The sequence below is a fragment of the Aulonocara stuartgranti genome (assembly GCF_965226115.1).
Source record: "Aulonocara stuartgranti genome assembly, chromosome: 3".
Taxonomy (NCBI): Eukaryota; Metazoa; Chordata; class Actinopteri; order Cichliformes; family Cichlidae; genus Aulonocara; species Aulonocara stuartgranti.
Genome location: NC_138941.1, coordinates 29,443,462 through 29,466,453, shown reverse-complemented (window position 1 = coordinate 29,466,453; position 22,992 = coordinate 29,443,462). Strand labels below are relative to the sequence as shown.

Here is a 22,992-nt window from a genome sequence, read left to right as displayed (position 1 = left end):
AGGGGATGTAAGCAGCGTTTGAGGCTCAGCCCTGCTCAGAGCAAAAGTGCTTTGCATGATTGTTACCACTCACTCTGGCATGGGAGTGAAATCTGTATGCCCAGGAGCTATAATAAAACTTGTGTTCTCTACTTACATCCATATTTATGCTCTAACTCTCCTTTTCCACAGTCACGGAGAGTAAATTATTGTGACTTCATTGTTAGTCAATCTGGAAAGTTAAGAATACAGCTTTTAAAAAAAAATGTTTACCCCCACAGGCCAGACTTGACAGTCTAGGAATTTTAAATCCTTGAAATGCATTTGATTGTTGGTGTATTGACTGAAAATGATATTGCAAAATGAGAATTTGCAGGGGGCTGAGGGAATGAAAAGGATTTCTGTCAGGATTATCCAATCTTTGTCTGATTATCCAGGAAACATGGAGCGGTGTCAGGTAGAGGAGGTTGTAATTGGGGGGTGTGCAGTTTCAGTTTCTGTATGAACATGCATTTGTGCTTCGAGTGTGTGTTTTTTCTTTGAAAAGCAGTGGCATTTTTGCACACTGATTGAAATAATTAGCATGAGAATTGAACCATCACAAAGCAACAGTACGCTGTATGATTACTTCTGCGCGTGTTTGAATTCAAGTTGTCTGTTAGCGTTTACCTTTCGAGCTTTGCGAACAACACAGAGCGTTTCTTTGGCTGCGATGTAAAGAAAAAGTCTAAAAAGGCATTTCGCATGAGGCAGATCAACTGTTGGCTGTCAATGTGACACTTTGTCAGAGAGGATTTCACCATATCCATTATTGTGATGTTCTGTCTTCCTCTAGAGGAAATGTTTTGCACGAGTGAGTGGGTAATTTTTAGGTAGCTATAGTGAAACTGATTAAAAGTGACGTTGTTAAAGTTACAGTATGTTCACCACTAGGTGTCAGCAGATTGCATATTGCAGTGGACTGAGTTTTCTTATCTTTCCAGTTCAAGTGCATGCTTCCTAGCTATGGTTGCTGTAGGTCAAACACGTTTTAGTCAGCCAAAAGAGATCAAAAACAATCCATTTAGACTGCATAACGGATCCGCCTTCACGAATTTGCATATCTGTGCATACTGTCAGTCCACTGTTAACCTCAGCTGTCAATGCAAGTGTGAAGCATCAACCTTTTATTCACTCGGCAAGAGGCTGTAAAAGGATTCCACGAGTCAGTGAATCTCACTTGTGTTTTCAGGGTGTCCTGAACTTTTCTGTTGGCCCTGCTGTTAGTGTCGCTGTTAGCCTCTGCTAGCTACTGTTAGCTACTGTTAGCCGGTATTAGTAAAACTTTCTTTGAAGTGGATCTACAGTTCAGCTTTGATGCTTAGTTACTCATACAATATAAAAAAATGTAGTCTAACTGTTTATCAAAGGCAAAGTGTGACTTTAAGGATATTTGAGCCTAACATCAGCTGGCGTAATCTTAGCTTATAATCAGCTGTTGTTGTTTTTGTTTAGCCAGCTCTTGTCAGCTGTCTGGAAAATGGATGGCTGCTAGTCTAAACTGCTGACAATAAGCAACAATATATGAAATAAATAAACATGTTCGCACTTTTTCATGTGCTACAGCCCTGATTTGAGTTCAGGATATTAACCTTTATTCCACCTTTATTTACTCTGGAAGTATTTTTCTTTTTATCTGATGCTGCTAACTGGCTAGGTCTCATGTGTATGTCTTGCTTTTCCCTTTTTGTTAGTTATGACCAGGCTGCTATTTTGGTGATAGCTATTGCTAAATTAAACAGTCTGTTGGCAGGGTGTAGCCTTTACTTGGATGCAGATGGGAGAGGTGGAGCTGGATGTTTTAGGGGGCAGCATCATGTCAGATGGGTGGCACACCTGTTGTGCATTGGCTAATCACTCTTTTGCCCTATTTCAGTAGCTCGTCGGAGGAGAAATGCATTACAAGTCAGTCTGCAGAAACCAGGTAAGAAGCCTTGAAAGTGAACTCAGAGCCGAGCTGAACAGCAGGGCATCTTCGTTAACATGCTGCATGTGTGTGCATAAAGAAAAAAGTGTGAGAACTGCACAACCTGTGTTGGCATTCAGTGCTGGAGAGCCCACAAGTGATTAAGTATCATGTCACATACAACTCCTTATTTCTTTCCTTTATCTCAAAGTCATTGCACTTTTGCACAATAAACAAAAGCGATGATGCACAGAACCAATATCTTCTCCTGCATGGTTGACACAATGATAAAAGAGAAATCTGATTATTCAGTTATAATAACTTTGCCATGCACGTGTAAACAGTAAAGTCAAATGGCAGTAATGTTTGCGTAGTTACACCCCAATACAAGTATCTCCCAGACATAGTAATGCATATCACAATTGGAGAAGGCAATTAACTTACTAGTGAACAATTTCCCCACTCTTATTTTTAACATTCAGTTGCTTCCAATTAACTAGACCGGCTGTGAGTGACTGTCTTACTTCTCTCAGTGTTAGGCTGACCAGGTTGCTATTGTGGTGATCCCCAAAGATCCTCTAATTCAGCAGTTGGATGGACTCCAACTTCTCCATCATGGCCTGCAGCCAGCGGCAGTAGTTCTTGTCCTGCTCTGAAAATGTGCTGCAAGCTTCAAGCACTCTTAAAAACAAACTGCAGCAGGTAGAGAACTGGTTCAAGTGTCGCTACATCAAACTCACTGAGACTGTAGTGCAGAACAATAACTACCATCACAAAATAAGGGTAAAGTTAGAGTCTATTCACAGTGACGAATTTACTCGAGAGACAGCTGTTATGTATTGGCACAAACTGTATATTGTAATATTTATTAGTCTGTTTTGTCAAGAATAATCAGACCGAGAGGAGTTGACCCAAAGTGCATTAGAGTTGATTCCAGCGTATTAACATCTTACATTACAAAATTAGTTGTCTTTCACCGTTCTCAAAGCAATTTTCATTCACTACCTGAGGGTGTGTTGACTTCTTTTGTAGGCACAGAGTTTGGTTTAAGTTGTTGCTTATAAGCAGAATTTGTGAGCTCTTCTGGTCGAAACATCAAACGCACCGGTAGAACAAAGCAGTGGTTCTTTTAGAAGTCTGTCTATGTCTACATGTATTTTCTCACTCTTGTCTCATCTTCTTATCACCAGCAAAGCTTTGAAGACTAATATCACTTCCCCTTTATCATTTTAAGTCAAAATTACAATTACAGTGAAATTACAATGCAAAGCAGTGCGGTGTAGTTTTTCTTTATGCATTATGTATTCACTCCGGGCCATTAGAAGCAGCAAGTTACAATAGCTTTGGAATACAACAATGAAGTATGAGTCCAAAAATGCTCCCTGTCAAATTTTGACAGCCATCAGCTGCCAGTTTGTCCCATTTCAGCCCCAGCCCATCCAAGGAATCGGCCTCCGTGATTGAACCACTTCCTGTTGTAATACTTTTCATTCAGAGCATTACTGCCAGCTCCTGCATCATCTCAAACTTGTCCTACATATACAGATGAGTGACTGGGGTGTCATGGTCATCACAGGTGTCGTCGAGAGCTAAAGAGAAAAAGCCAAAATTCTCCGCTTTACTTTTTAACTGAAACTCCAGATTTACTACAATGTGCTCGGTCCATCTTGTTACTGAGGGGTGCATTCTCAAATAATTTTTCTCAGTTCATATTAGCACAACAGAGGCTACCAGACACTCTTTGATAAACTCCCCATCAGAGAATAGCTTCCCGTTCTTTGTGATTTTATGGGAAGTTGCAAAGCTGGTCTTGACTGCTCCGTCCTTGGATGTGCAAAGCTCGGTAAATAAAAAAAGTCCTTGTTTCTTTTGGAGCTTTGCTAGCAAACATTCAGATATCCATTCCTGCTCTGCGTCAGTCAAGTTCTTGTATTTCTCCATGTGCTCAGTCTCGTAATAGTGATTCAAATTGTAAAGACAGCAAACTAAGAACACAGCTTTACCTTGAACTTGAGTAAATAAATAGCAAGACGCCCGTGTCTTGCGATCTAACGTTGGTTATAAACTTCAGATGCAAAACATTTACAGTGAACTTGATTTCACACAAAATCAGAAAGAACAGTAAGCCAGCAAGGAAGCTGAAAGAGGGCAAACTGCATGATGTCAGGGACAAAAGAAGGACCTGATGTGGCCTGTTGGCTGTACAAAGCCCGGATCTGCCTCAAATAAAAATGAAAAATCTGCACTTTGAGAATACAATTGTAGTTTGGTTTCAAATCCTCTGTGGTCGTGTATAAAGGAAAAAAGCATTATGTTGATCTCTAAATACTGGATCTATTCCGAGCTGTCTAGATTTTCTGAATCGTTAAATAGCCATATGATTATTTCACATAAACCATATGACTAAATTCTCAGTGCTTTGCAATTATAGACTGAAAAAGCAGATTCTGAAGTAACTGAACCATCTGCCCACAAAGCCTTTCAACGAAGCATCTTGAAAGATTCAGTCTATCCAATACAAAAACTTTTTTTGTTGTACTTGTGCTGTTTCCAATTAATTGCAGGCTTTAAGTGGCCTACAAATTTTCTTCTTTCATTTTACACAGCTGCCAACCTTTTGTAGATCTGCCGCCTCGTGTCATTTGACAGCCAACCATCTCCCCCTCTTCCCCTGAGGAGCCCACCTGCGAGGCCGTTGAGGTGTGAGGTGAGCCGTCCTTGATGCTCCTTTCCCAGTCGGTGCTTGGGGCAACCAGGGGGCTATCCAAACAGGTCGTCTTGCTCAGCTCTGGGTGGGGTCACCCTGCACTGTGCCAAATTGCACAGCGGCGTCAAACATCTCCTCTGTGATTACTGTCTCTGACACATGGCCATAGTAGGCCAGCTGCTCTGCCACCTGCCCATGTAAAAGAGTGAAGCAGAGGAGGAATGAATCAGAGCACTGGTGGAGAGAGGCAGCAATATAAAAGAGAACACAAGGGTACAAAAAAAGGAGGGGGCCGGGCAAGACAGAAAGGACAGGGGATGAGATCTGAATGAGAAATTTGAAATAAGAAAAAAAAAGAGGAAAAGAAATGGAAATGAGTGCTGAGAGAAAGTAAAAGAAAAATGAAAGCGTGACGTGGAATGATGGGGAAAGACAAAGAGAGGGACCAGAATGGGGATGCAGAATTTCCAAAAAGGAGCAATACATCCAGAGACACCTTGAAATACATAATTAAATTGTGGCATTCAGTGATTTTCTTTTGTGATCTCTCAAAAGCAGGAAACCACTGCGGCCATGAAATTGGAGACATTTTTATTAATTCCTGTGGGTCTCTTTAGATGCAGCTCACTTGGTATTCAGGGACATCATTACTAAAATCTACAAAAGCTCTTATCAGTTATAATACCGCATAGCACTCTGACTGTGTGCGTGAGGGTGTGCGTGCGTCTTTGACGAGGCTTGGCAGCAATCTCGGCTTCACATCTTTTGGCTTCTGAGGAGAATGGGCAGTCCAGCTTTTCTACAGTGTTTTTGACATTTCCATTAGTCAGGATAAAAGCTAAACAGGTATCAGACAAGCTGGACAAGGCTGCATAAAGAGCCGGAACAAAGGTGTTGGAACACCTTTCTCTGATGGGGCCACGTAGATACATGCATACCAAACTAACTACACAATGCCAATTTTTTAAGGCATCATTTAGTCACTGTTTTCTCTATGAAAGTGTGTTTAGCTGCTTGAACCTACTCCCAGGAATTAAGCTGCTCCTCCTGGGATTTTCAATGTCAGAACATTCATTATAGGGCTCAATGGGGCACAACTCTTTCATTAAGAGCTCCATAACACATCTCACAGGGCTTGAGTCGTTATCTGTTGTTTCCATACTCCGCTGCAGCCACATTTGGATAGGAGGGGGATGGGAGGTCAGTGAAAGCTGTGAGGGCAAAGAGGTTCTTCCAGTTGCTGTTTTGTTATGGCGACCTCCTCTCTGAAGTCACAGAAACGGTTCGGCAGAGAACAAAAGCAGCTAAGTTATGCCATTTCTGCAAGAAACTGAGGTGGGATTGTTTCTACTGGTGGATTTGAGCTCTAGCTTGCTTCTAGCACAGATAAAAAGTTGGAGGCAAAGATGTTGGGTAAGAAAGCTGAAGAGAGACAGCTCATAAACACTGGGCAGCCACTTTAATAGGCCACAAGAGTGCTGTACCTGAGATAGAAGCTAATCTGCTACCACTGGGAATTGATCCAAGTGGTCGTAATCATCTCTGTCATACAAGCTTTTCCACAGTTCAGGGACATTTAACCTGTTATAGTAAAGCTGTCCCTCTGCAATATGGAATGATTTGGTACACGGGAAAATGTTTACAGTACAAAAACTAAATCATGAAAGTGCATGATATACTTGAACTCACGACAGTATGTAAGTGAGAGGTGAGCATGTGGTAATACTGCCACTGGGCCACTAAGGCTACGGTCACACACACGGCCCTCAAAGCGTCCCGCATGCGCAAAAGAAGGCGTCACACGCAACCCGCTCTGTTTATGGAAGTAAAAATAGCGGCTACAGAGCTAGTAGGTGTTGTTGCAGCAGTCTATCAATTTCTGCACAGTTGTAACCGACAGGATTTTGACAAATTAGTTAGAGAAAGAAGGACACTGAGAAAAAAGAGAGCCCGTGCTTTAACAATGGCCGCCATGCTTTCTTGTTTGTCTTCTCCGGCACTGATAATCCGGTCGTTAAGTGATGACATGACGAATCCTGCATCCGGGCCTAAAGTAGTCTGCGTTTAATATGGCTTTTGTGTTGTTAACATGTTTAATGTTTTGTATTTTCTTCTATTTAATCTCAAAAAGCTCCTAAAACAGTCAGTGATCACTGTTGACCTTCCTCGGCTTTTATTACCGCTAATCATTTATTTAAGCTCAGTTTTTAAAACCTTAGGATGTAACTACAGCCCAGCCCATGCAGCAGTATATGAATGACTAACCTCGTATTGTGGATGGATTATCTCAGTTGTTCTCCTGGCTGAAGTTTGGTCCTTTTACAGCATCCTGCCATGCAATTACATTTGTTCCTGACCACCGAGAACACTCACGTTAACTTTTATCCAGTGGAAAAAAAGTTAGCTTGTTTATATTATGCTAACATAGCTGTGTCGCTAGCGGTCACGTAGCACATCATTATATACCAGCTAGCCAAACTTCAGTAACCCTACAAACGTCACTGCTGTTTAGCTTTCTGTCTTCATTTATGTTGGAAGTGATAACAGAGCTGTACGTTTTAATTTGTTTCCAAAACCCTGCAGTCAGGACATGCTATATTGTATTTAGATAGAAGCTAGCGAGCTAACTTCCTGCTAACTTCTAACTCCATTAAATGTCATAAATTCCGTTTTCATGGATGCCTGGATGTTAAACTCAATTGTTACACCTGGTAGAGCAGAACGCTGATCATTTTATTAAAGATTAAAGACTTTAGACAGTTTTTCAACTCTCAGTAATGCCATAGTGATTGTTTGATATATGGACCTGCAGCGGAGTTTAGGCCCAGACACGGCTAGTGACGTCAGACTTAACAACCGGATTGGCATCTGTGTGGTGTCAGTGACGTAAAAGACAGATTTAATGCGACATGACCATTCAAACAGCAGTCGCTTTCTAAAACATCAGGTATGTATCGGATTCAGTACCACATACGAAAGTGACCCAGGTCAGATTTGAAAATATCGGATTTGTGCTGTTCGCACTGTCATACCATGATTGGATATGGGTTGCATAGGGTCAAAAAAGTCGGATTTGATGTGCTTTAGCCTGCAGTGTGAACGTAGCCTAAGAGTGAGAGACAACTGGCTCTCCAGTCAAAGTCAATGGGACTTTATCATTTCACTATTTCAGAAACTGTACAAATTTAGAAAATCTGAATGCTCGATGGAGCTGAGTGAACAAGTGAGAGAAAGCTGCTTATTCAGTTTATGATGATGTCAACACGTAAGGGCAAACACCGCAGTCAAACGGCAAAAAAAGATTTGCACAATTACACCCAAAGACACGCATCCCCCAATTATAACGATGTATATCATAATTGGAGAAGGTTGCATTCTAGCTCCGTGAAGCCCCACACCCCTGTTCCCACCTGGCCTCCATTTTTCACCAGCAATTTCAGCACAGAAGCAGGTGGCGCCTAAGCTAGCTGCAATATTATCCAAATGATATCACTATGCAAATTACACAGGGAGCTGTCTTGTCCAATAATGCTAACAGGCAGGTACAGCAAAATGTGCGTGTGCCATTGTGTGACTGTAGGTATGTGTGTGTGTGTGATCACTGTCCATGCTTAGCAGCTGTTCTTTTCAAGGGTAAGGTGCATGAACACACACAAACGCATAAACACTGCAGAGAAGGGATTATGGGTCACCGCATGTAAATGCCAGCAGAGTGTTCCCAGGCAGAGAGTCATAATTAATTCTGTTAATTCAACTGATGAGAGAACAGTGACTGTGCAGGTTCACTGAGCACATGCCTGCAATCTCAACCTGGCCACCATATTCTCAGAATCTGGCATTTTTTTCTCTGCCGCTTTCTCTTCACTGAAATTGCTTGCATAATTTATGCTAGGTCAAAAAAATGAAGGACCAACGCTGAAAAGGGACAAATATGAGTGAAATTAGGAAAATTAGAAGATGTCAGAGTGTTTTCTTAACTCTGTAAAGCCCGAACCATCAAATAATTTTCTTTTAAAATTTTTAATATTTTTTTTAACCTTACCTTACCAAAAAAATAATAAAAATAATAATAAAATAAATTTGCATATTTAACTTTAAATTTGTATCTTTTTGCTTAATCTGGCATTTCTGTGCAAGTTGTTGCTTAAAAAATGTATTGTGCAATTTATTCTGGTTTTTCAGGAAAGAAAATCACACTGAGGATGTGGAGTCAAACACTCACATAGTCTCATGTGTCAAGTATGATACAGTTAAACTAGTCTTCTTGCATGGAGCACATTTAGACCAAACACCGAATTATCTTGACCATGTCTATTATTAACCTACACTTATATATAGCCTAAATAGGAACGGAGCTAGTCCCGTCAGTTTTGTGGTGGCTAATTGTTCACAGACAGCGTGATGAAGAACTAACAAGCTTTTCTTAAGTTGACCAAGGTCTTAAAGGTCAACTTAATGATTCATTGCTAGAAAACTGAAATCCTTGTAATTTAGAAACTATGCTTCTTACAAGTGGTGTGTATTGTCAGCATGTAAAAAATTATCATGTTACATTTGACCTCTGATTTCACTTTTATGTTGTACATCTGCCTAAAATGTGTTACATTATTAAATAATTAATCCATTTAAAAAAAAAAAAAAAGAATAATTCTACTCAAAAATTATATTTAAAAGTATAAAATGGATTTCAAACAGGGCAAATAAGAAAAGCCTGTACATTGCATATGTTTCCATTGCACTACAAACTTCCTAAAGTGCATTTAAAAGGTGGAAAAAACAGAATGACTTTACAGAAAATACAATACTATTCCCTCCCTATTTGCGCACTTCTTGTGTTAAATATTAGTGAGGGTTGTCAGAGCATAGGTCGGGGTCGGCACTCGGGCTAGGTATCAGTGTTGGTCAAATTACTTGAAAAAAGTAATTAGTAACTAATTAATGATTACTTCCTGAAAAAAGTAATCCCATTACTTTACTGATTACTTATTTTCAAAAGTAATTCGTTACTTAGTTACTTTTCAAAACAGGATTTACACCCTAAATAAGTAATAAAGCAATAGATCTTTCAGCCCAATTCTACTGTTTCTGCATAATCCATCATATAAAATGTAATAAAATGAAAAAAATCTCTTTTTAAAACTGGTTTTATCAGTTTTAATCTTTTAACTTTATGCATCAAGCAAACATTAAATTATATACAGCATTCTCTGACTGGAAGAAATTTGTTTAACTTTTAAACCTATTCTCTACACTTTCTAGCACATAAAATATAATAGTTTTTTGTGTTTGCACTCACTCTTTCAAATAGATGCAAGTAAAACACAGCAGAAAATAAATAAAATCAAAGACTCAGCGGTCCTGTTGCTCTATTTTCACCTGTATAGCAGGAGTGGGGCAGGCGGAGGTTTACCCTGGTGCAGGTGTGTCGCGGTGGTCAATGGAAGGATACGGCAGTTTCTCTGTGAATTTCACTTTCCAGCGGCAGCGTATTTGGTGCTTGCTCGGAAGTTCAGGAGTTTTTTCGATGGAAAAAGAAGTTTTCTTCCCACGCAGTGAACAGCGGACGCTAATGTTTTTGTCACTTTTTACAGAATCAAACTCAAAGTAAGGTCAGTACTTCCACGCTTTAAACGCTGCACGCTCATACTCTGTCGCACTTGTTATATGATCCATTTTTGATCTGCACACAGCTGTTGCCACGAACGTCGCACTCGCTTACGTCACTGTCATGAGACACTCTCGCAAAAAAATCGCGATTAGTTAGTAACGTAGTAACATAGAGTGCTTACGTGAAAGTAACAGTAATGTAATTACCTAATAGTAATCCCTTACTTTACTCGTTACTTGAAAAAAGTAATCGGATTACAGTAACACATTACTTATAACACGTTACTGCCCATCTCTGCTAGGTATAATACTTGTGGAAATTTTCTATATTAATATTTAAATGTTGTTTTTTATCATTTGCAGTCATGCTAAGGTGATGCCTGTAGCTGGATTTACGACCACTGCATAAGGGGATTAGTGCAATCTTTCACGAATTGGTTACACTTTTTTGCCTGTTTTCCCTTCATCTCCAAAAACAAACAAAATAAGAAAGAAAAAAAAACAGAAGTATATACTGTGCACACTGTCTTGACCCAATGACCTGCCTGGTATACTGAAATCAGGACAAAGCTACAATAAATCTAATAATATATACTTTATTGATCCCTGTGGGGAAATTACTTGCTTTTCTCTGCATTTGACCCATTCACTCAGTGAAGCAGTGGGCAGCCACTAAGCAGGCGCCCGGGGAGCAGTGTGTAGGGACGGGACCTTGCTCAAGGGTACCTATTCAGTGGATTCGAAACCCCGACCTTGGGGCGACCACTCTAACTACTGAGCTATCCCTGCCCTAAAACAGGGGGCACCTGGATTTGAACCAGGGACCTCTTGATCTGCAGTCAAATGCTCTACCACTGAGCTATACCCCCTCACAATTAGGACTGCTCGATTATGGCAAAAATGATAATCACGATTATTTTCACTGAAATTGAGATCGCGATTATTTGACGATATTTATTTAACCCTTTAAGACCTACTATAGAACCAAGTCCGCCAGAGCTTATATTATTTTTTTACATGCTGTAGTGCCATTTATGGGAGCATTTCAAGTTGCTATACAACTGTTATAGCCCATATTTTAATAATATGTATGCATTAAGTCCATAGTAACTACATTAATTGCAAAAAAGTGCAATAAACTACAAAAAAAAATTGAAAATCGTTTTTGTTTGTTTTTTTACATATATTTCTACTTGGAGAAATTTAAGAGGTTTATCCCTCAAAACTTTAAATACAAAAAAGTTGCAAAAAATAGTTTACAACAACAGGAAACTTATTTTGAGTGCGTTCATAGTTTTATTTTGGAGATACACCAATTTTTATATACTGCAGGAAAAACAAAAAAACAATCCTATGATGCAAATTTTCAAAGAAAACAGCAGGTGCATCAAAATAAACTATTTCCAGCAGTGCAATTGGAGTTCTAAGCATCCCAGAAACTATTCAGAAAAGTCAAACATGACCAGTATAGGCCTTTAAGGCCTACAAGTAAAAAAAACTACATTTCCGCGAAAATGACGTCACTTCCGGTTTCGGCCAGGAAATGGCGGACATGTGATAGTTCGCACTGACGCCTGTTTCACTGTGGGAAGTGTTACGAACAGCTGATCGGATCAGCGAAGCGTGTTTCTGGAATATTATGTTTTTGTTCCTGCAAGCGCTTTTTATGCAATTTTTGCAAAGCTTTATGTGGAAGGAAACCGTGACCGAGGACAAGCTGATGGCATCAGATGTAAGTACAACTCCTCTGGTTTCATATGCAAAACAAATTATTGCGCTAGCTTACACGGTCCAGGTTCTACAAGGATTTAAAAATAGTTACACAAAACGGAGCGTGCTGCTCTGACGGCTTTAAAGGGTTAACAATGACTTTAAAAAAATAATATAAAATAGTGTGCAACACCACTGAAGTTTTTTTTACCTCTCTTTTCAACCAACGGCAGTCACTCTCCTCTCCAAATAACTTCTGCTTAGCTTTCCGAGCTTCCCTCGGGTCCTCTTAATCAGCGGTCTCCAACCTTTTTTGCACCACGGACCGGTTTATGCCCGACAATATTTTCACGGACCGGCCTTTAAGGTGTCGCGGATAAACGAGGGAGGGGCTAATAATCGGCTCAGTCATTTTTAATGATCGTTGAAAGCCCAGATCGTAATCGTGATTAAAATTCGATTAATTGAGCAGCCCTACTCACAATCCCTATTTATTATTCTATATTGAGATTGAACACATGTTAGATTGCATTTGTATTACTGACAGGTTGGGTGATGATGTGGAAGCAGAAGCTATTGTATATACTGCATACAATATTACAATATTGCATATATGTAGTGCATCAGAGAAAGGAAAAAAAAAAGGGAAAGAACAGCAATCGCTTTTACATACTGGAAAAAAGTTTGGTTGAACACTGGTATTGTCTCTATTCAAAAATCGCCTTTAGCTTTAATAGAAAACATAAAGCAAACATCTGCCGGCTCACAAAATCTGATTTCCACTCACTGGTTATGAAGCACCGCTGAGGCAGCGAGTCTGCTCGACGCAGCAGGTAAGTCCTGGAAGTGTGCTATTTCTGGCTTTGGATGACAGCTGTTCATGTTCACAAACACTGGCTGGATTGAGGTAGAGCACATACGGTATGTCGTGATTTGAGCGATATCCCAGTCTAATGTTCATCTGCAATCTGAATAATGTTGTTCTAATCCTGCAGAGAGAGTCACTGTGGGTGGCTGGGAAGCCATGACCATCAATTCTTCACCGCTGACAAGGTTTCCATTTCCAGGTTGATGGCTTTACCAACCCAGTGTGAACATTCTGCACTTTCAATTTGTCTGAGGTTTACAGCATGTGAGTGGAAACGCACACACTGAATATGCAATGACAGATGCAGCGAAAAGATTACAGTCGCGCTGTCAAAACAGTCACAGCAGTCCGAACTTTTCAAAACTGAGCTGCGAGCTACTTTTGTACAAATGAACATTTTGACTCATGAAATATGAACTGTAAGAAATGCATTTCTTCCCAACATTATCACAGAGTTCCATATTTATGCATTTTTTATGAGTGATCCTTGTTTAAAGATTTGCTGGGGAACGCATCAGAAGCAAATTATTGGTGACAGCGGTCATGCTGTTAAGTCCTTGAGCGCCTGAAACGACTAAATAAAAATAGATAAATAAATAAAAACAAATAAATCACTCGGAAAATATACAATTAAATGCACCAAAATTAATAGTACATGTAAATTTACATGAAGACTAAATCGTTCATAAGATGTGACAAATTCTTGCATTTGTTCAAATTTGCTTCAGTATTCTTTAACCCTTTCATTTTTAATTGTGCTAATAGACCACTCTGCATTGAATCATACTTGTTATTAATCTCTGTCTCTCTTCCACAGCATGTCTTCTATCCTGTCTTCCTTCTCTCACCCCAACCGGTCGCAGCAGGTGGCCCCGCCCCTCCCTGATCCTGGTTCTTCCTGTTAAAAGGGAGTTTTTCCTTCCCACTGTCGCCAAAGTGCTTGTTTATAGGGGATCATATGATTGTTGGGTTTTTCTCTAGGTATTATTGTAGGGTCTACCTTACAATATAAAGAGCCTTGAGGTGACTGTTGTTGTGGTTTGGTGCTATATAAATAAAATTGATTTGAACTGAAGTCTCCTATCCATATATTTATTAATTTTGCGTTTCTCTTTGATTGTGTATTCAGAGTTTGTCTGAAAGTGTAGCTGAAATGATTGTATGGTATTATAATAGCTTTTATAGTTTTATCAAGCTCTTTCTGAGTATGCATGCACCTGATCTCGCGACAAACTTCCAGCTCCCATCTTCCCTACAAACCCCTAATTCTGGGATTGACAGCTAAGGCCTGTGGGAAGTGCGATGAATAATTTGTAGGCAAAAAGAGCTGCAGGCGGGTGGAAAATTCTTAGCCAAAAGTAACAAAATGGTGGAGTCAACAGCTTCATGAACTATTTATCTTTCTGGAACCGATATGTCCTTCTTCAGTCTCTTTCTGTACTCCTCCACTCCATCCACCTTACTTGTCAAAGCCTGCAGCAGTCCAGGCTTTATTGAAACTTTGATTCAGTTTCCCAAGTTGTCACTTTCTAAGGACTGTGTGCAATAAAGTAGACAGGTTATTGGGGAGAAGAACAGAGAAGGGGACTAATGAAAAAAGAAGCTTTTACTGGAAAGAAAAAAGCAAAGAAACTGCACACCCCAGTGTGATCTGAGGTTGGAAGAAACACAAGAGCTGACAATGATCAATAACATTAATATTGGCTGCCGCAGACAGCCTGCTTCGGGCAGATTAACTATCTCCTGGTGAGAAAGACAACAGACAACAGTGACAGAGTAAAGCTATTGTTTTATATTTTGCCTTGAAAATACTTTTATGGGCTTGTGATTTGAAAGGGGGATCCCACCTTTCAATATTTAAACTTGACATATTTTTATATGAAACCATCTAGTTCAAACAGTTCACATATTGACACACAGAAAAGCTTGACTTGACTTACAGCTTCCTCTTGGAATACTGCAGGGAGAGTGCAATGACTATTCTGGCTAGCTTAGCCCCATTGGTCAGTAAAACTCCAACCTGCCTGTCAGGGCATATTACTGTGTATTACCCCCATAGGCACAGGTGTAAAAATCAAGCTCCAAGCCATGCAGCCTGTCTTCACAAACATTTGAGAAAGGATGGGTTGTTCTATAGAGCTCTCTGACTTCAAATGTAGGCAGTTCATGTCATTTTTCCCTCCTGGATATTCCACAATCAACTGTAAGTGGTAATTTTGGAAAGTGAAAGTGTTTAGCAACCACAAGGTTCAAGGTTCTTTATTCGTCACATGCATAGTTATACAAGTATAGCACACAGTGAAATGTAGCCTGACACGCTCCTCGACATGTGCAAAAATTGGGGGGGGGGGGGTGTAGAGGAAGAACATATATATATATATATATATATATATATATATATATATAGTATATACATTGGGTGAATGTGTAGTAGTAGCAGCAAGCAGGTGAATTCTGTACATTAATATGAATAGACATCTGACTATTTTACAGGATAGACAATATAAACATATTTAAAATTAAAGGAATTGAAATGTACATTGTGCCTTGGTTTAGTGTCTGGAAGAGTCCTGTCTCAGTCAATTATAGATGATGTGAGAGGGCGGGTGTGTGTGTTTAGGGCACGGATGGCTTGGGGATAGAAGCTCCTCTTGAGTCTCTCTGTCCTTGCCCGGAAGATGCGGAACCTTCTACCAGATTGCAGAAGTTGGAACAGTTTGTTGCCAGGATGGGACGGGTCCTTCAGTATCTGCGCTGCTCTAGTTCGGCATCTCCTGGTGTAGGTGTCCTGAAGCGGGGGGAGAGCAATCCTGCAGCAGCGTTCTGCTGTACGGATCACTCTCTGGAGAGCTTTTTGGTCCTTCACACAGCTGTTCCCGAACCACGATGTCATGTTCTGTGCGCCTGTATAGAAAATCCTGAGGATCTTTGGAGAGACCCTGACCTTCCTCAGTTGTCGTAGGTGATACAGGCGCTGCCTAGCCTTTTTGGTCTGGACCTGAATGTGGGCAGCCCATGTCAGGTCTGAGGAGATGTGGACACCAAGATACTTGAAGGACTGCACCCTCTCCACTGGAGCTCCATTGATGATAATGGGCTTGTAGTCTCTGTGCTGACCCCTTCTGAAGTGCACCACCAGCTCCTTGGTCTTGCTGACGTTCAGCTGGAGGTGGTTGTCCTGGCACCACGATGCCAGATTCTTCACTTCATCCATGTAGGCCGTCTCATCGTTGTTGGAGATGGCACCCAACACCACTGTGTCGTCAGCAAACTTCACAATGGTGTTGGAGCCATGGGTGGCCACACAGTCTGAAGTGTAGAGGGAGTAGAGCAGTGGCGAGAGGACACATCCCTGAGGTGCTCCTGTGTTGATGGTGATGCTGTTGGAGAAGCACCTGCCCACCCTCACCACCTGAGTTCTGCCAGTGAGGAAGTCCAACACCCATGCACACAGACGGCTGTTAAGTCCCAGATCCCTGAGCTTCGTGAACAGTCTGCAGGGCACTATTGTGTTAAACGCTGAACTGTAATCAACAAACAGCATTCGCACATAGTTACCCTGTTTCTTGTCCACATGGCTGAGAGTGGTGTGTAGGACGTGGGCGATGGCATCCTCTGTGGATCTGTTGGCGAACTGCAGCTCACAACAGCTCAGCTCAGACCGCCTAAAGTCACAGAGGTTTGCAGAGAGATGAGTCAATGACTAAAGACTTCCAAACCTCTTCTTGAGTTAAAATCAGCACAATAAGTGTTTACAGGGAGCTTCCCTCCATGGGTTTCTTGTCAGATCTACTTGTCTGTCTGTGTCAAGCTAATCATTTTGACCTGGAATCCTTCCCTGTAAAACAGACTCCATCAGCTCACCTGCCTACTCACGCTCTGTGTATCTGATATTCCTTTGCTGGTGTTGTTCATGGATCATCATAATTAGTGTTTGCATTGGAGTACATTGGGTGGGTCGGGCTTTTGAATGAGATCAGAGACAGTTTTAGAGTCTTACATGTCTTGCTCCTACAGTTTAGTTTTGGGTATAGAGTATAGCCAAAGTTAGTCAGAGCAGAGAAACCTCTGACCCATGTTGTAAGGGACAGGGTTAGGGTTATGACCTCGGTTGGGTTTACAGCTAGGGTTATAGTTATGTCAGATTTACACAGACAGCTAGTTTCACTGTATGAATCCATTAATTGCCTGTTTGTACCCAAAGGAGCCGCTTAATAGCAGGCTGCACTGACCATGTTGGATCACTTGAGAGCTTAAAAGCTAAGCTGGGTAGGGCCTGGTTAGTACTTGGATGGGAGACCCCATCTGATTGTCAACTGTCTTTTTTATATATATATATATATATAAAGAAAGTCATACATGTCTTGTTTTTAAAGTTCAGAGTTGGCATCAGTGTTAACTCTTTATTCACAGCAGTGGATCCTCTGACCCATGAGGTTACAGCTAGGGTTAAAGTTGGAGCACATTGGGAGGGTTGAGTTTCTGAGTGAGAGCAGAGATGGCCCAGTGTACCATTTGAGTCAATAAAATGCCAGTCTTTGCTCGACAGAGCAGCTTATGGCCAGATTACCCTGACCACCAAGTAAAGCAGGGTAAGCTCTGGTCATTTTGGATGCGAAAATTGAAATAACAAGCTCCTTTTGTTTTTTTTCTGAAAGCCACACATAACTTGTTCTTAAAGTTCAGTGCTAGTTTAGAGTTAATTCTTTAATCAGAGCAGAGAAACCTCTAACCTGTGGGGTTAGGGCTAAGAAAGCTAATGAAATTTTGAAAGCAACCTTCAGTCCAACCCAGTGCAAGAAACGTGTAAAAAAGTAAACTTTTATTAAAACTGATACACAATCACTTATTCCATCAGTTCCCTTTAAATCCCCATGTGAATAATCTATAAATGGTGTGAAGTTGACCACCTGTGTGTCTTTTCAGAATGTCAGAAAGCCATCCTTCCAGCTCACCACATAAACCTCTCTTTCCATGTACAACATGCCTGCCTCTTACTGATGACCCATCTCAAGCTTTTAACAAGAGCGAGGCGATACACTGAGAAAGTTGACCCACAGTTATAAAGAGTCACTTCTATAATTTTCTCTAAAGGGTAAGTACTGCACCATAACTGGCATGGCTCTACTGTGAGTGCTCTTTTGCTCTAAACGCTCTCTTCTCTGCCACTTGGACTGTCCGACGGTTGAACCCATCGCGTAGGCCAGCGGAGGAGACAGGAAGTTCGTGTCGCTCTAGCACATTATATTTTATTTAACAACGGGCGATTAAACATTAAATGTTCTCAAAACCTTTTTCTGTCACGTGACGGTGAAATGGTTGAAAGGAGACTACCATCGGCAATGGTGTCAAGCTATCAAGTAGTGCTCATGAAGCAGTTCACCTTGACTTCCTGTCCAAAATATTGCTGCTCTGTATTGCCAGAGTGGTCCCAGAGACACTACTCTGAGCCAACTGAACATTTCTTTCAGGTGCTTTTAACTTGAACTAGTTATCATGGACTGTTGCTTTAAAACACTGGAAATTTTTTTGTGAAATAATTGGGCACTTGAAAAATAAAACGAGTCAGAAATGGGACACAGAATTAATTCAGACAGGCAATAACTCCATCTTGCCAGCCCTCACCAGGTGATGGTTTTGATAGCACACTTCTACATATCCATTTGGCCACTGTGTATGAGCATATATGCTATTTGAGCTGATTATACCTGCCCACTTGCACCTTTACAAGTCACTGCAGCCCACCTTCACCTGAGCTCCTTCTTCTATCCCGTGTGTGAATTAATCAGTGTCACATGTTGTACAATATATTGTCACTGATGCTGGATCACTTCTGTGCTCGGGGTCTTTATGCCTCCCACTTTCCATGTCCCTGCCTACTGCATTTCACACACAGGAGTGTGTCAAAATAGAGCCATACCACCAAATTTACATTAAATGAGATGTAAATATCAGGTCCTAACTACACTAAATAAATGGAAAATCCTAAAACATCTTTATAAAGGGAGGATAAATATTATTAGTTGGCAGAACTCCCTTCAAATCACAAATTACTACATTGATTTATGCTAAGTTGAATGCTACAGCTCCACATCATTGAGTTACGGCTTTCTTACCCTTTTCTTTAAAAATCTGATTATGTCTGGCTACCTGTGAGCAGATGTGGAACATGCATGCGGTTGTAGGTGCTCCGAATGAAATGTGAAGGTGAGCCAGCAGGGAGCCGGTGTTAGAATAAGCAGGATTGATGAGCTCACAGCAGACGACCACTGATCCATCATCGGCTTGTCTGAATCGAGTCCACGGGTTATTCAGTATGAAGTATACCCGCTATATAGTGCCCTTTAGAAATCTGTGCTGCACAGACGGCCACTGCAGAGAGGATATTGTTATAGGTGCACGGCTTCACAGGAACAGTACACATGCACGCCGTGCACTGTTGCCGAGCAGACCTGTACAGGTGGCTAATTTAGGAACAAGGATGGACTAGCACAGTGGTCCTGGGAGGGATTTTGTTGAATGCTGTGAATCAGACAGTCCAGCTGTGTGCCTCTAGACCACTGCAACAAGACAGATGCATCTCACATTTACATTTTCGGTGTTTGACGCTAGGCTTTTAACACATCTGGGATAAAACCATCACACATCAAGTATTTTGTTTGTGCAGACAGATGGGCGGCCGGTGCAACGAAAAAGTCTCCTAAAATGTTCGGGTGCTTTAAATAAAACACTTCAAACACCGAAGACACCAAAACCCGAACGCTGTTTTAAGAGGAACGGCAAGCAGGGACCTTCGTTTTCTTTTATTCAACCATAGATTTGATTTCTCAATTATTTATCGGTGGAAATGGAAGAAACGCATTTTACCTGAGGTTGTTGGAGAGCATTCTGTGACTGTGTTGACAAAGTCGCCTGCTACACTTTCAATGCACTGCAATTCTATCATGTGTTGCCACTAAAATTCAGTAAGTGATTTAGTTTGGGGCTTTAAATCTACTTCCATAGACCCTGGCGGCGCATGCAAGGCCTTTTAGTTCAGGGTTGAAGTTGAGGAAAATAAATTACCTGCAACAGACATCTGACATATCAACAGGACACTTTTGTTTGTTTTGAATCAGTGATCAGGTGATGAGACTGACAATAAAGAATTCAAAAAATCCCCCCAAAACAGCCCTTTATTCAAACATTGTCCTAAATTTAAAAAAATATATTCAACATGGAGACGTCATTGAGTTTGTGTAATCTTTCTAAATATAAACTTGTTACATTTACATCAAGTAATGTAAGTTACATTTGTTTCCAACAGCATAATGGTGTCATTGATCCCCGATGGCATTAAGAGATTAAAAGGTTCCCCGTCCTCTCCGTGTTGTTGACAAGCGTTGTAACGCATTACAGTCATTAGCATTAAGCTGGCTCATCAATAAGCACTTGGCTGAGCCATCAGTCTTCCTTGGACGTAGCCCTGGGGACCCCGCCAATGGTCCCTGCCAGCTTAGAGACTGGCCACAGGGGTACCCTTGATGTGTCGGTCACTGCGCAAACACACAAACGCGCACCTGCCCTGACAGCAGAGTTTCAAGTGTCACTGCGAGCTTCTGTTTGTTGAAGTTCTTTGTCGGTTGCTTATGTTGTGTCAGTGTAACTACTTGTGCTTGTCAAGCATGTTGGTGTTTGTCATCTCGTATTGTGTTGACTTGATGATAGAGTCCTTGTGCGTGCGTGTGTGTGGGGAAGGAGGGGGAAAAAAAAGGCAAGTAGTCTCTCAAAGTTAGTGTTTTTGGTGTATCCGTCAACTTTAGTAATGTCTCTTACAGTATTTTTGTTCTATATGCCATGTTGGTGATACTGTGCGAGTGTGACTCTGTCGAGTATGGCGGTGTCGGTGTCAGTGTCAGTCAGTGTGAGACTACGCGGTGTCAGTCTGACAGCCAGACGTAGTCTGATGCGATTGTGTGCAACAGTGAATGACAATGTCTCCACTCAGAAACCAGTGTGCAGTCTTTTGAGAGGGGGATGCGAAAAGAAAAGAAACACCAAAGATGAGAAAAGAAGGATAACGCAACAGGAGGGAGGGTGCTACAGTTCATCGTGTAAGGGCTCTCCCTCCACGTGGTCCAGAGCTCCCATCAGCAGCAGGGCTCCCGTGGCGCTGTCTCTGACGAAGAGAATGAAGGGGTGATCGGCATAGAACAATTTAGGCCGATCAATGTGTTCCTCCTGTAGGTCAGCATCTTCTTTCCCTGCCTGAGCAGCCAGCTCCAGGGTAGCCCAGTGGAGGACGCCACCAAGGTGAAGCTTTCCTTTGCTCTTGGCTGACACCCCAGAGAAGTCAGCCAACTTCTGGTCCCAGGCATCGGTCAAACCTAAAGTAACCAACTGTTTCTGCAATTGGAGGGAAAGAAAAGATGATAAGACTTCATGGCTGCCTTGAGTAAGTTCTCAAACAAGTTCTCAAAGCTTGGTGCCATCGTAGATAAACACGCTCTCCAAGTGCAGCTGCCAGGACGCTGATCAATTATGCATGCGAGGGGACCAAACAAGGAGCAGGAGGGAAAGCAGATTTTAAAATTTCATGATGCTGACATTCAGAAGTTTGGGACGAGCGGTGCCCTAACCAAACCCTGCAATATGATTAACTTGCACATAAAGATGTGCTTAAAAACACTCAATGAGTAACTTTTCACAAGCAGCATTTTCTTTACTTACCATAATATTTATCTACTTTATATACCCAAAAATTTGAGATAGAAAAGAGGCTGACAGTTGCCCTTGTTGTGAGCTGGCAGAACAAAGTGGACGACAGGCAGAGAGGAGACGGAAGGAGGATGCAGAGGATGAATAATTTAAGAGTGATGCCCCGTGACCTCGGCACCTCCTTTGTTTTGCCTCTGATATGAATTCCACAGAAAGTCGTCGCCATGACAGGTAGTTTATCCTCCCATGGCAGAGGGCCACTCACAGTGACAGGCTTCTGCAAGGGCCAGATGAGAGCATGTGTGGGTGTGGACGTGGGGCTGTACGGACTCATCTGTGCGGATGCGCGCGAGGCCACGGCTACAGAATATCTGCAGGGGAAGATGGGTGGGTGACGGTACTGTTTTCCGGCATTCTTTAAACTTTAGCTGACAAAACTCCTTACTGGAAACGTCTTTTACTAGCAGACAACAACTAAGATCTTCCGGCTGTTCTGTGGGTGCTCCCTCGCTGAACCAAAACCACACTGTTTTTGCTCACGTCTTAAAACCACAGACTAATAGAAAACTGCAATAAACCATGTAGAACATCTGCTTTTCGTTTAAAAGCTAAGATGTGCATGCTCGAAAAAAAACATCACCCCGATCATCACAGGTTAAACCTAAACACAAAACAAGTGCATGTATATACAGTTGTAGGCATCTGTCACTCCCATTCCAGTGTTTTCATGCATTTGTGTCCACAGAGAACGAGCACCACCTCCTTCTCTAATGCACTTCTATTGTCCTCATCCATTATTCCTCTACTCTTCTCTCACCCCCACCCACCCCACACGGTTCCACTACATCACTGTCTTCCTCTGCAGCTCTGACACTCGCCCAGCGTCTCCATACCTCATCTGGCCCACGTGCCTCCATGTTATCCCATTCTTTTTCTAACTCGATCCTTCTCCTTTTTCTTGGGCAGGCCTACTCACCCCGCTTTACAATGTTCTTGCAAACTGTCAGTCTCCATCGGAGATCATTTCAATTTTCTTCCTCCCCTAAGTTACTTAACAAGAAACTACCTGGCATCTCTCTCTGTCACTCACGACACATTCTTTCCACCTATGTGCACAACTGTGGACATATGTATGTATGTATGTATGTATGTATGTATATACACACACACACACACACATATATATATATATATATATATATATATATATATACATATATATATATATATATATATATATATATATATATATATATATATATATATATATATATATATATGTATGTATGTATATACATACACACATATATACACACATACATATATGTACATATATCCTGTATATGTGTGTGTATGTATATACATACATACACACACATATACATATCTCTATATCTATCTATCTATATACATAAATAAGAGGACCCAGTGGCAGCACAATAAGAAGAAGCAGGCATGTCAGCGGAGCCCACTGAGGCC

General features: G+C 41.3%; 1 protein-coding gene across 4 annotated transcripts in view; it reads right to left on the bottom strand.

Annotated features, from left to right (window-relative positions):
* Positions 1-22,992, bottom strand: part of serpinh2 (serine (or cysteine) peptidase inhibitor, clade H, member 2) — a 49,402-nt gene that overhangs the window by 8,660 nt on the left and 17,750 nt on the right. For 2 of the 4 annotated variants that reach the window (XM_082528207.1, XM_082528208.1), the window contains exon 6: positions 19,974-21,201. In XM_082528207.1, coding sequence (XP_082384333.1) covers positions 20,896-21,201 — 306 coding nt within the window. In that variant the 3' untranslated portion in view covers positions 19,974-20,895. Of the gene's footprint in view, positions 1-4,149; positions 4,821-19,973; positions 21,202-22,992 lie in introns of those variants that run through there. The other 2 variants (XR_014275894.1, XM_082528209.1) reach the window with 2 other exon arrangements.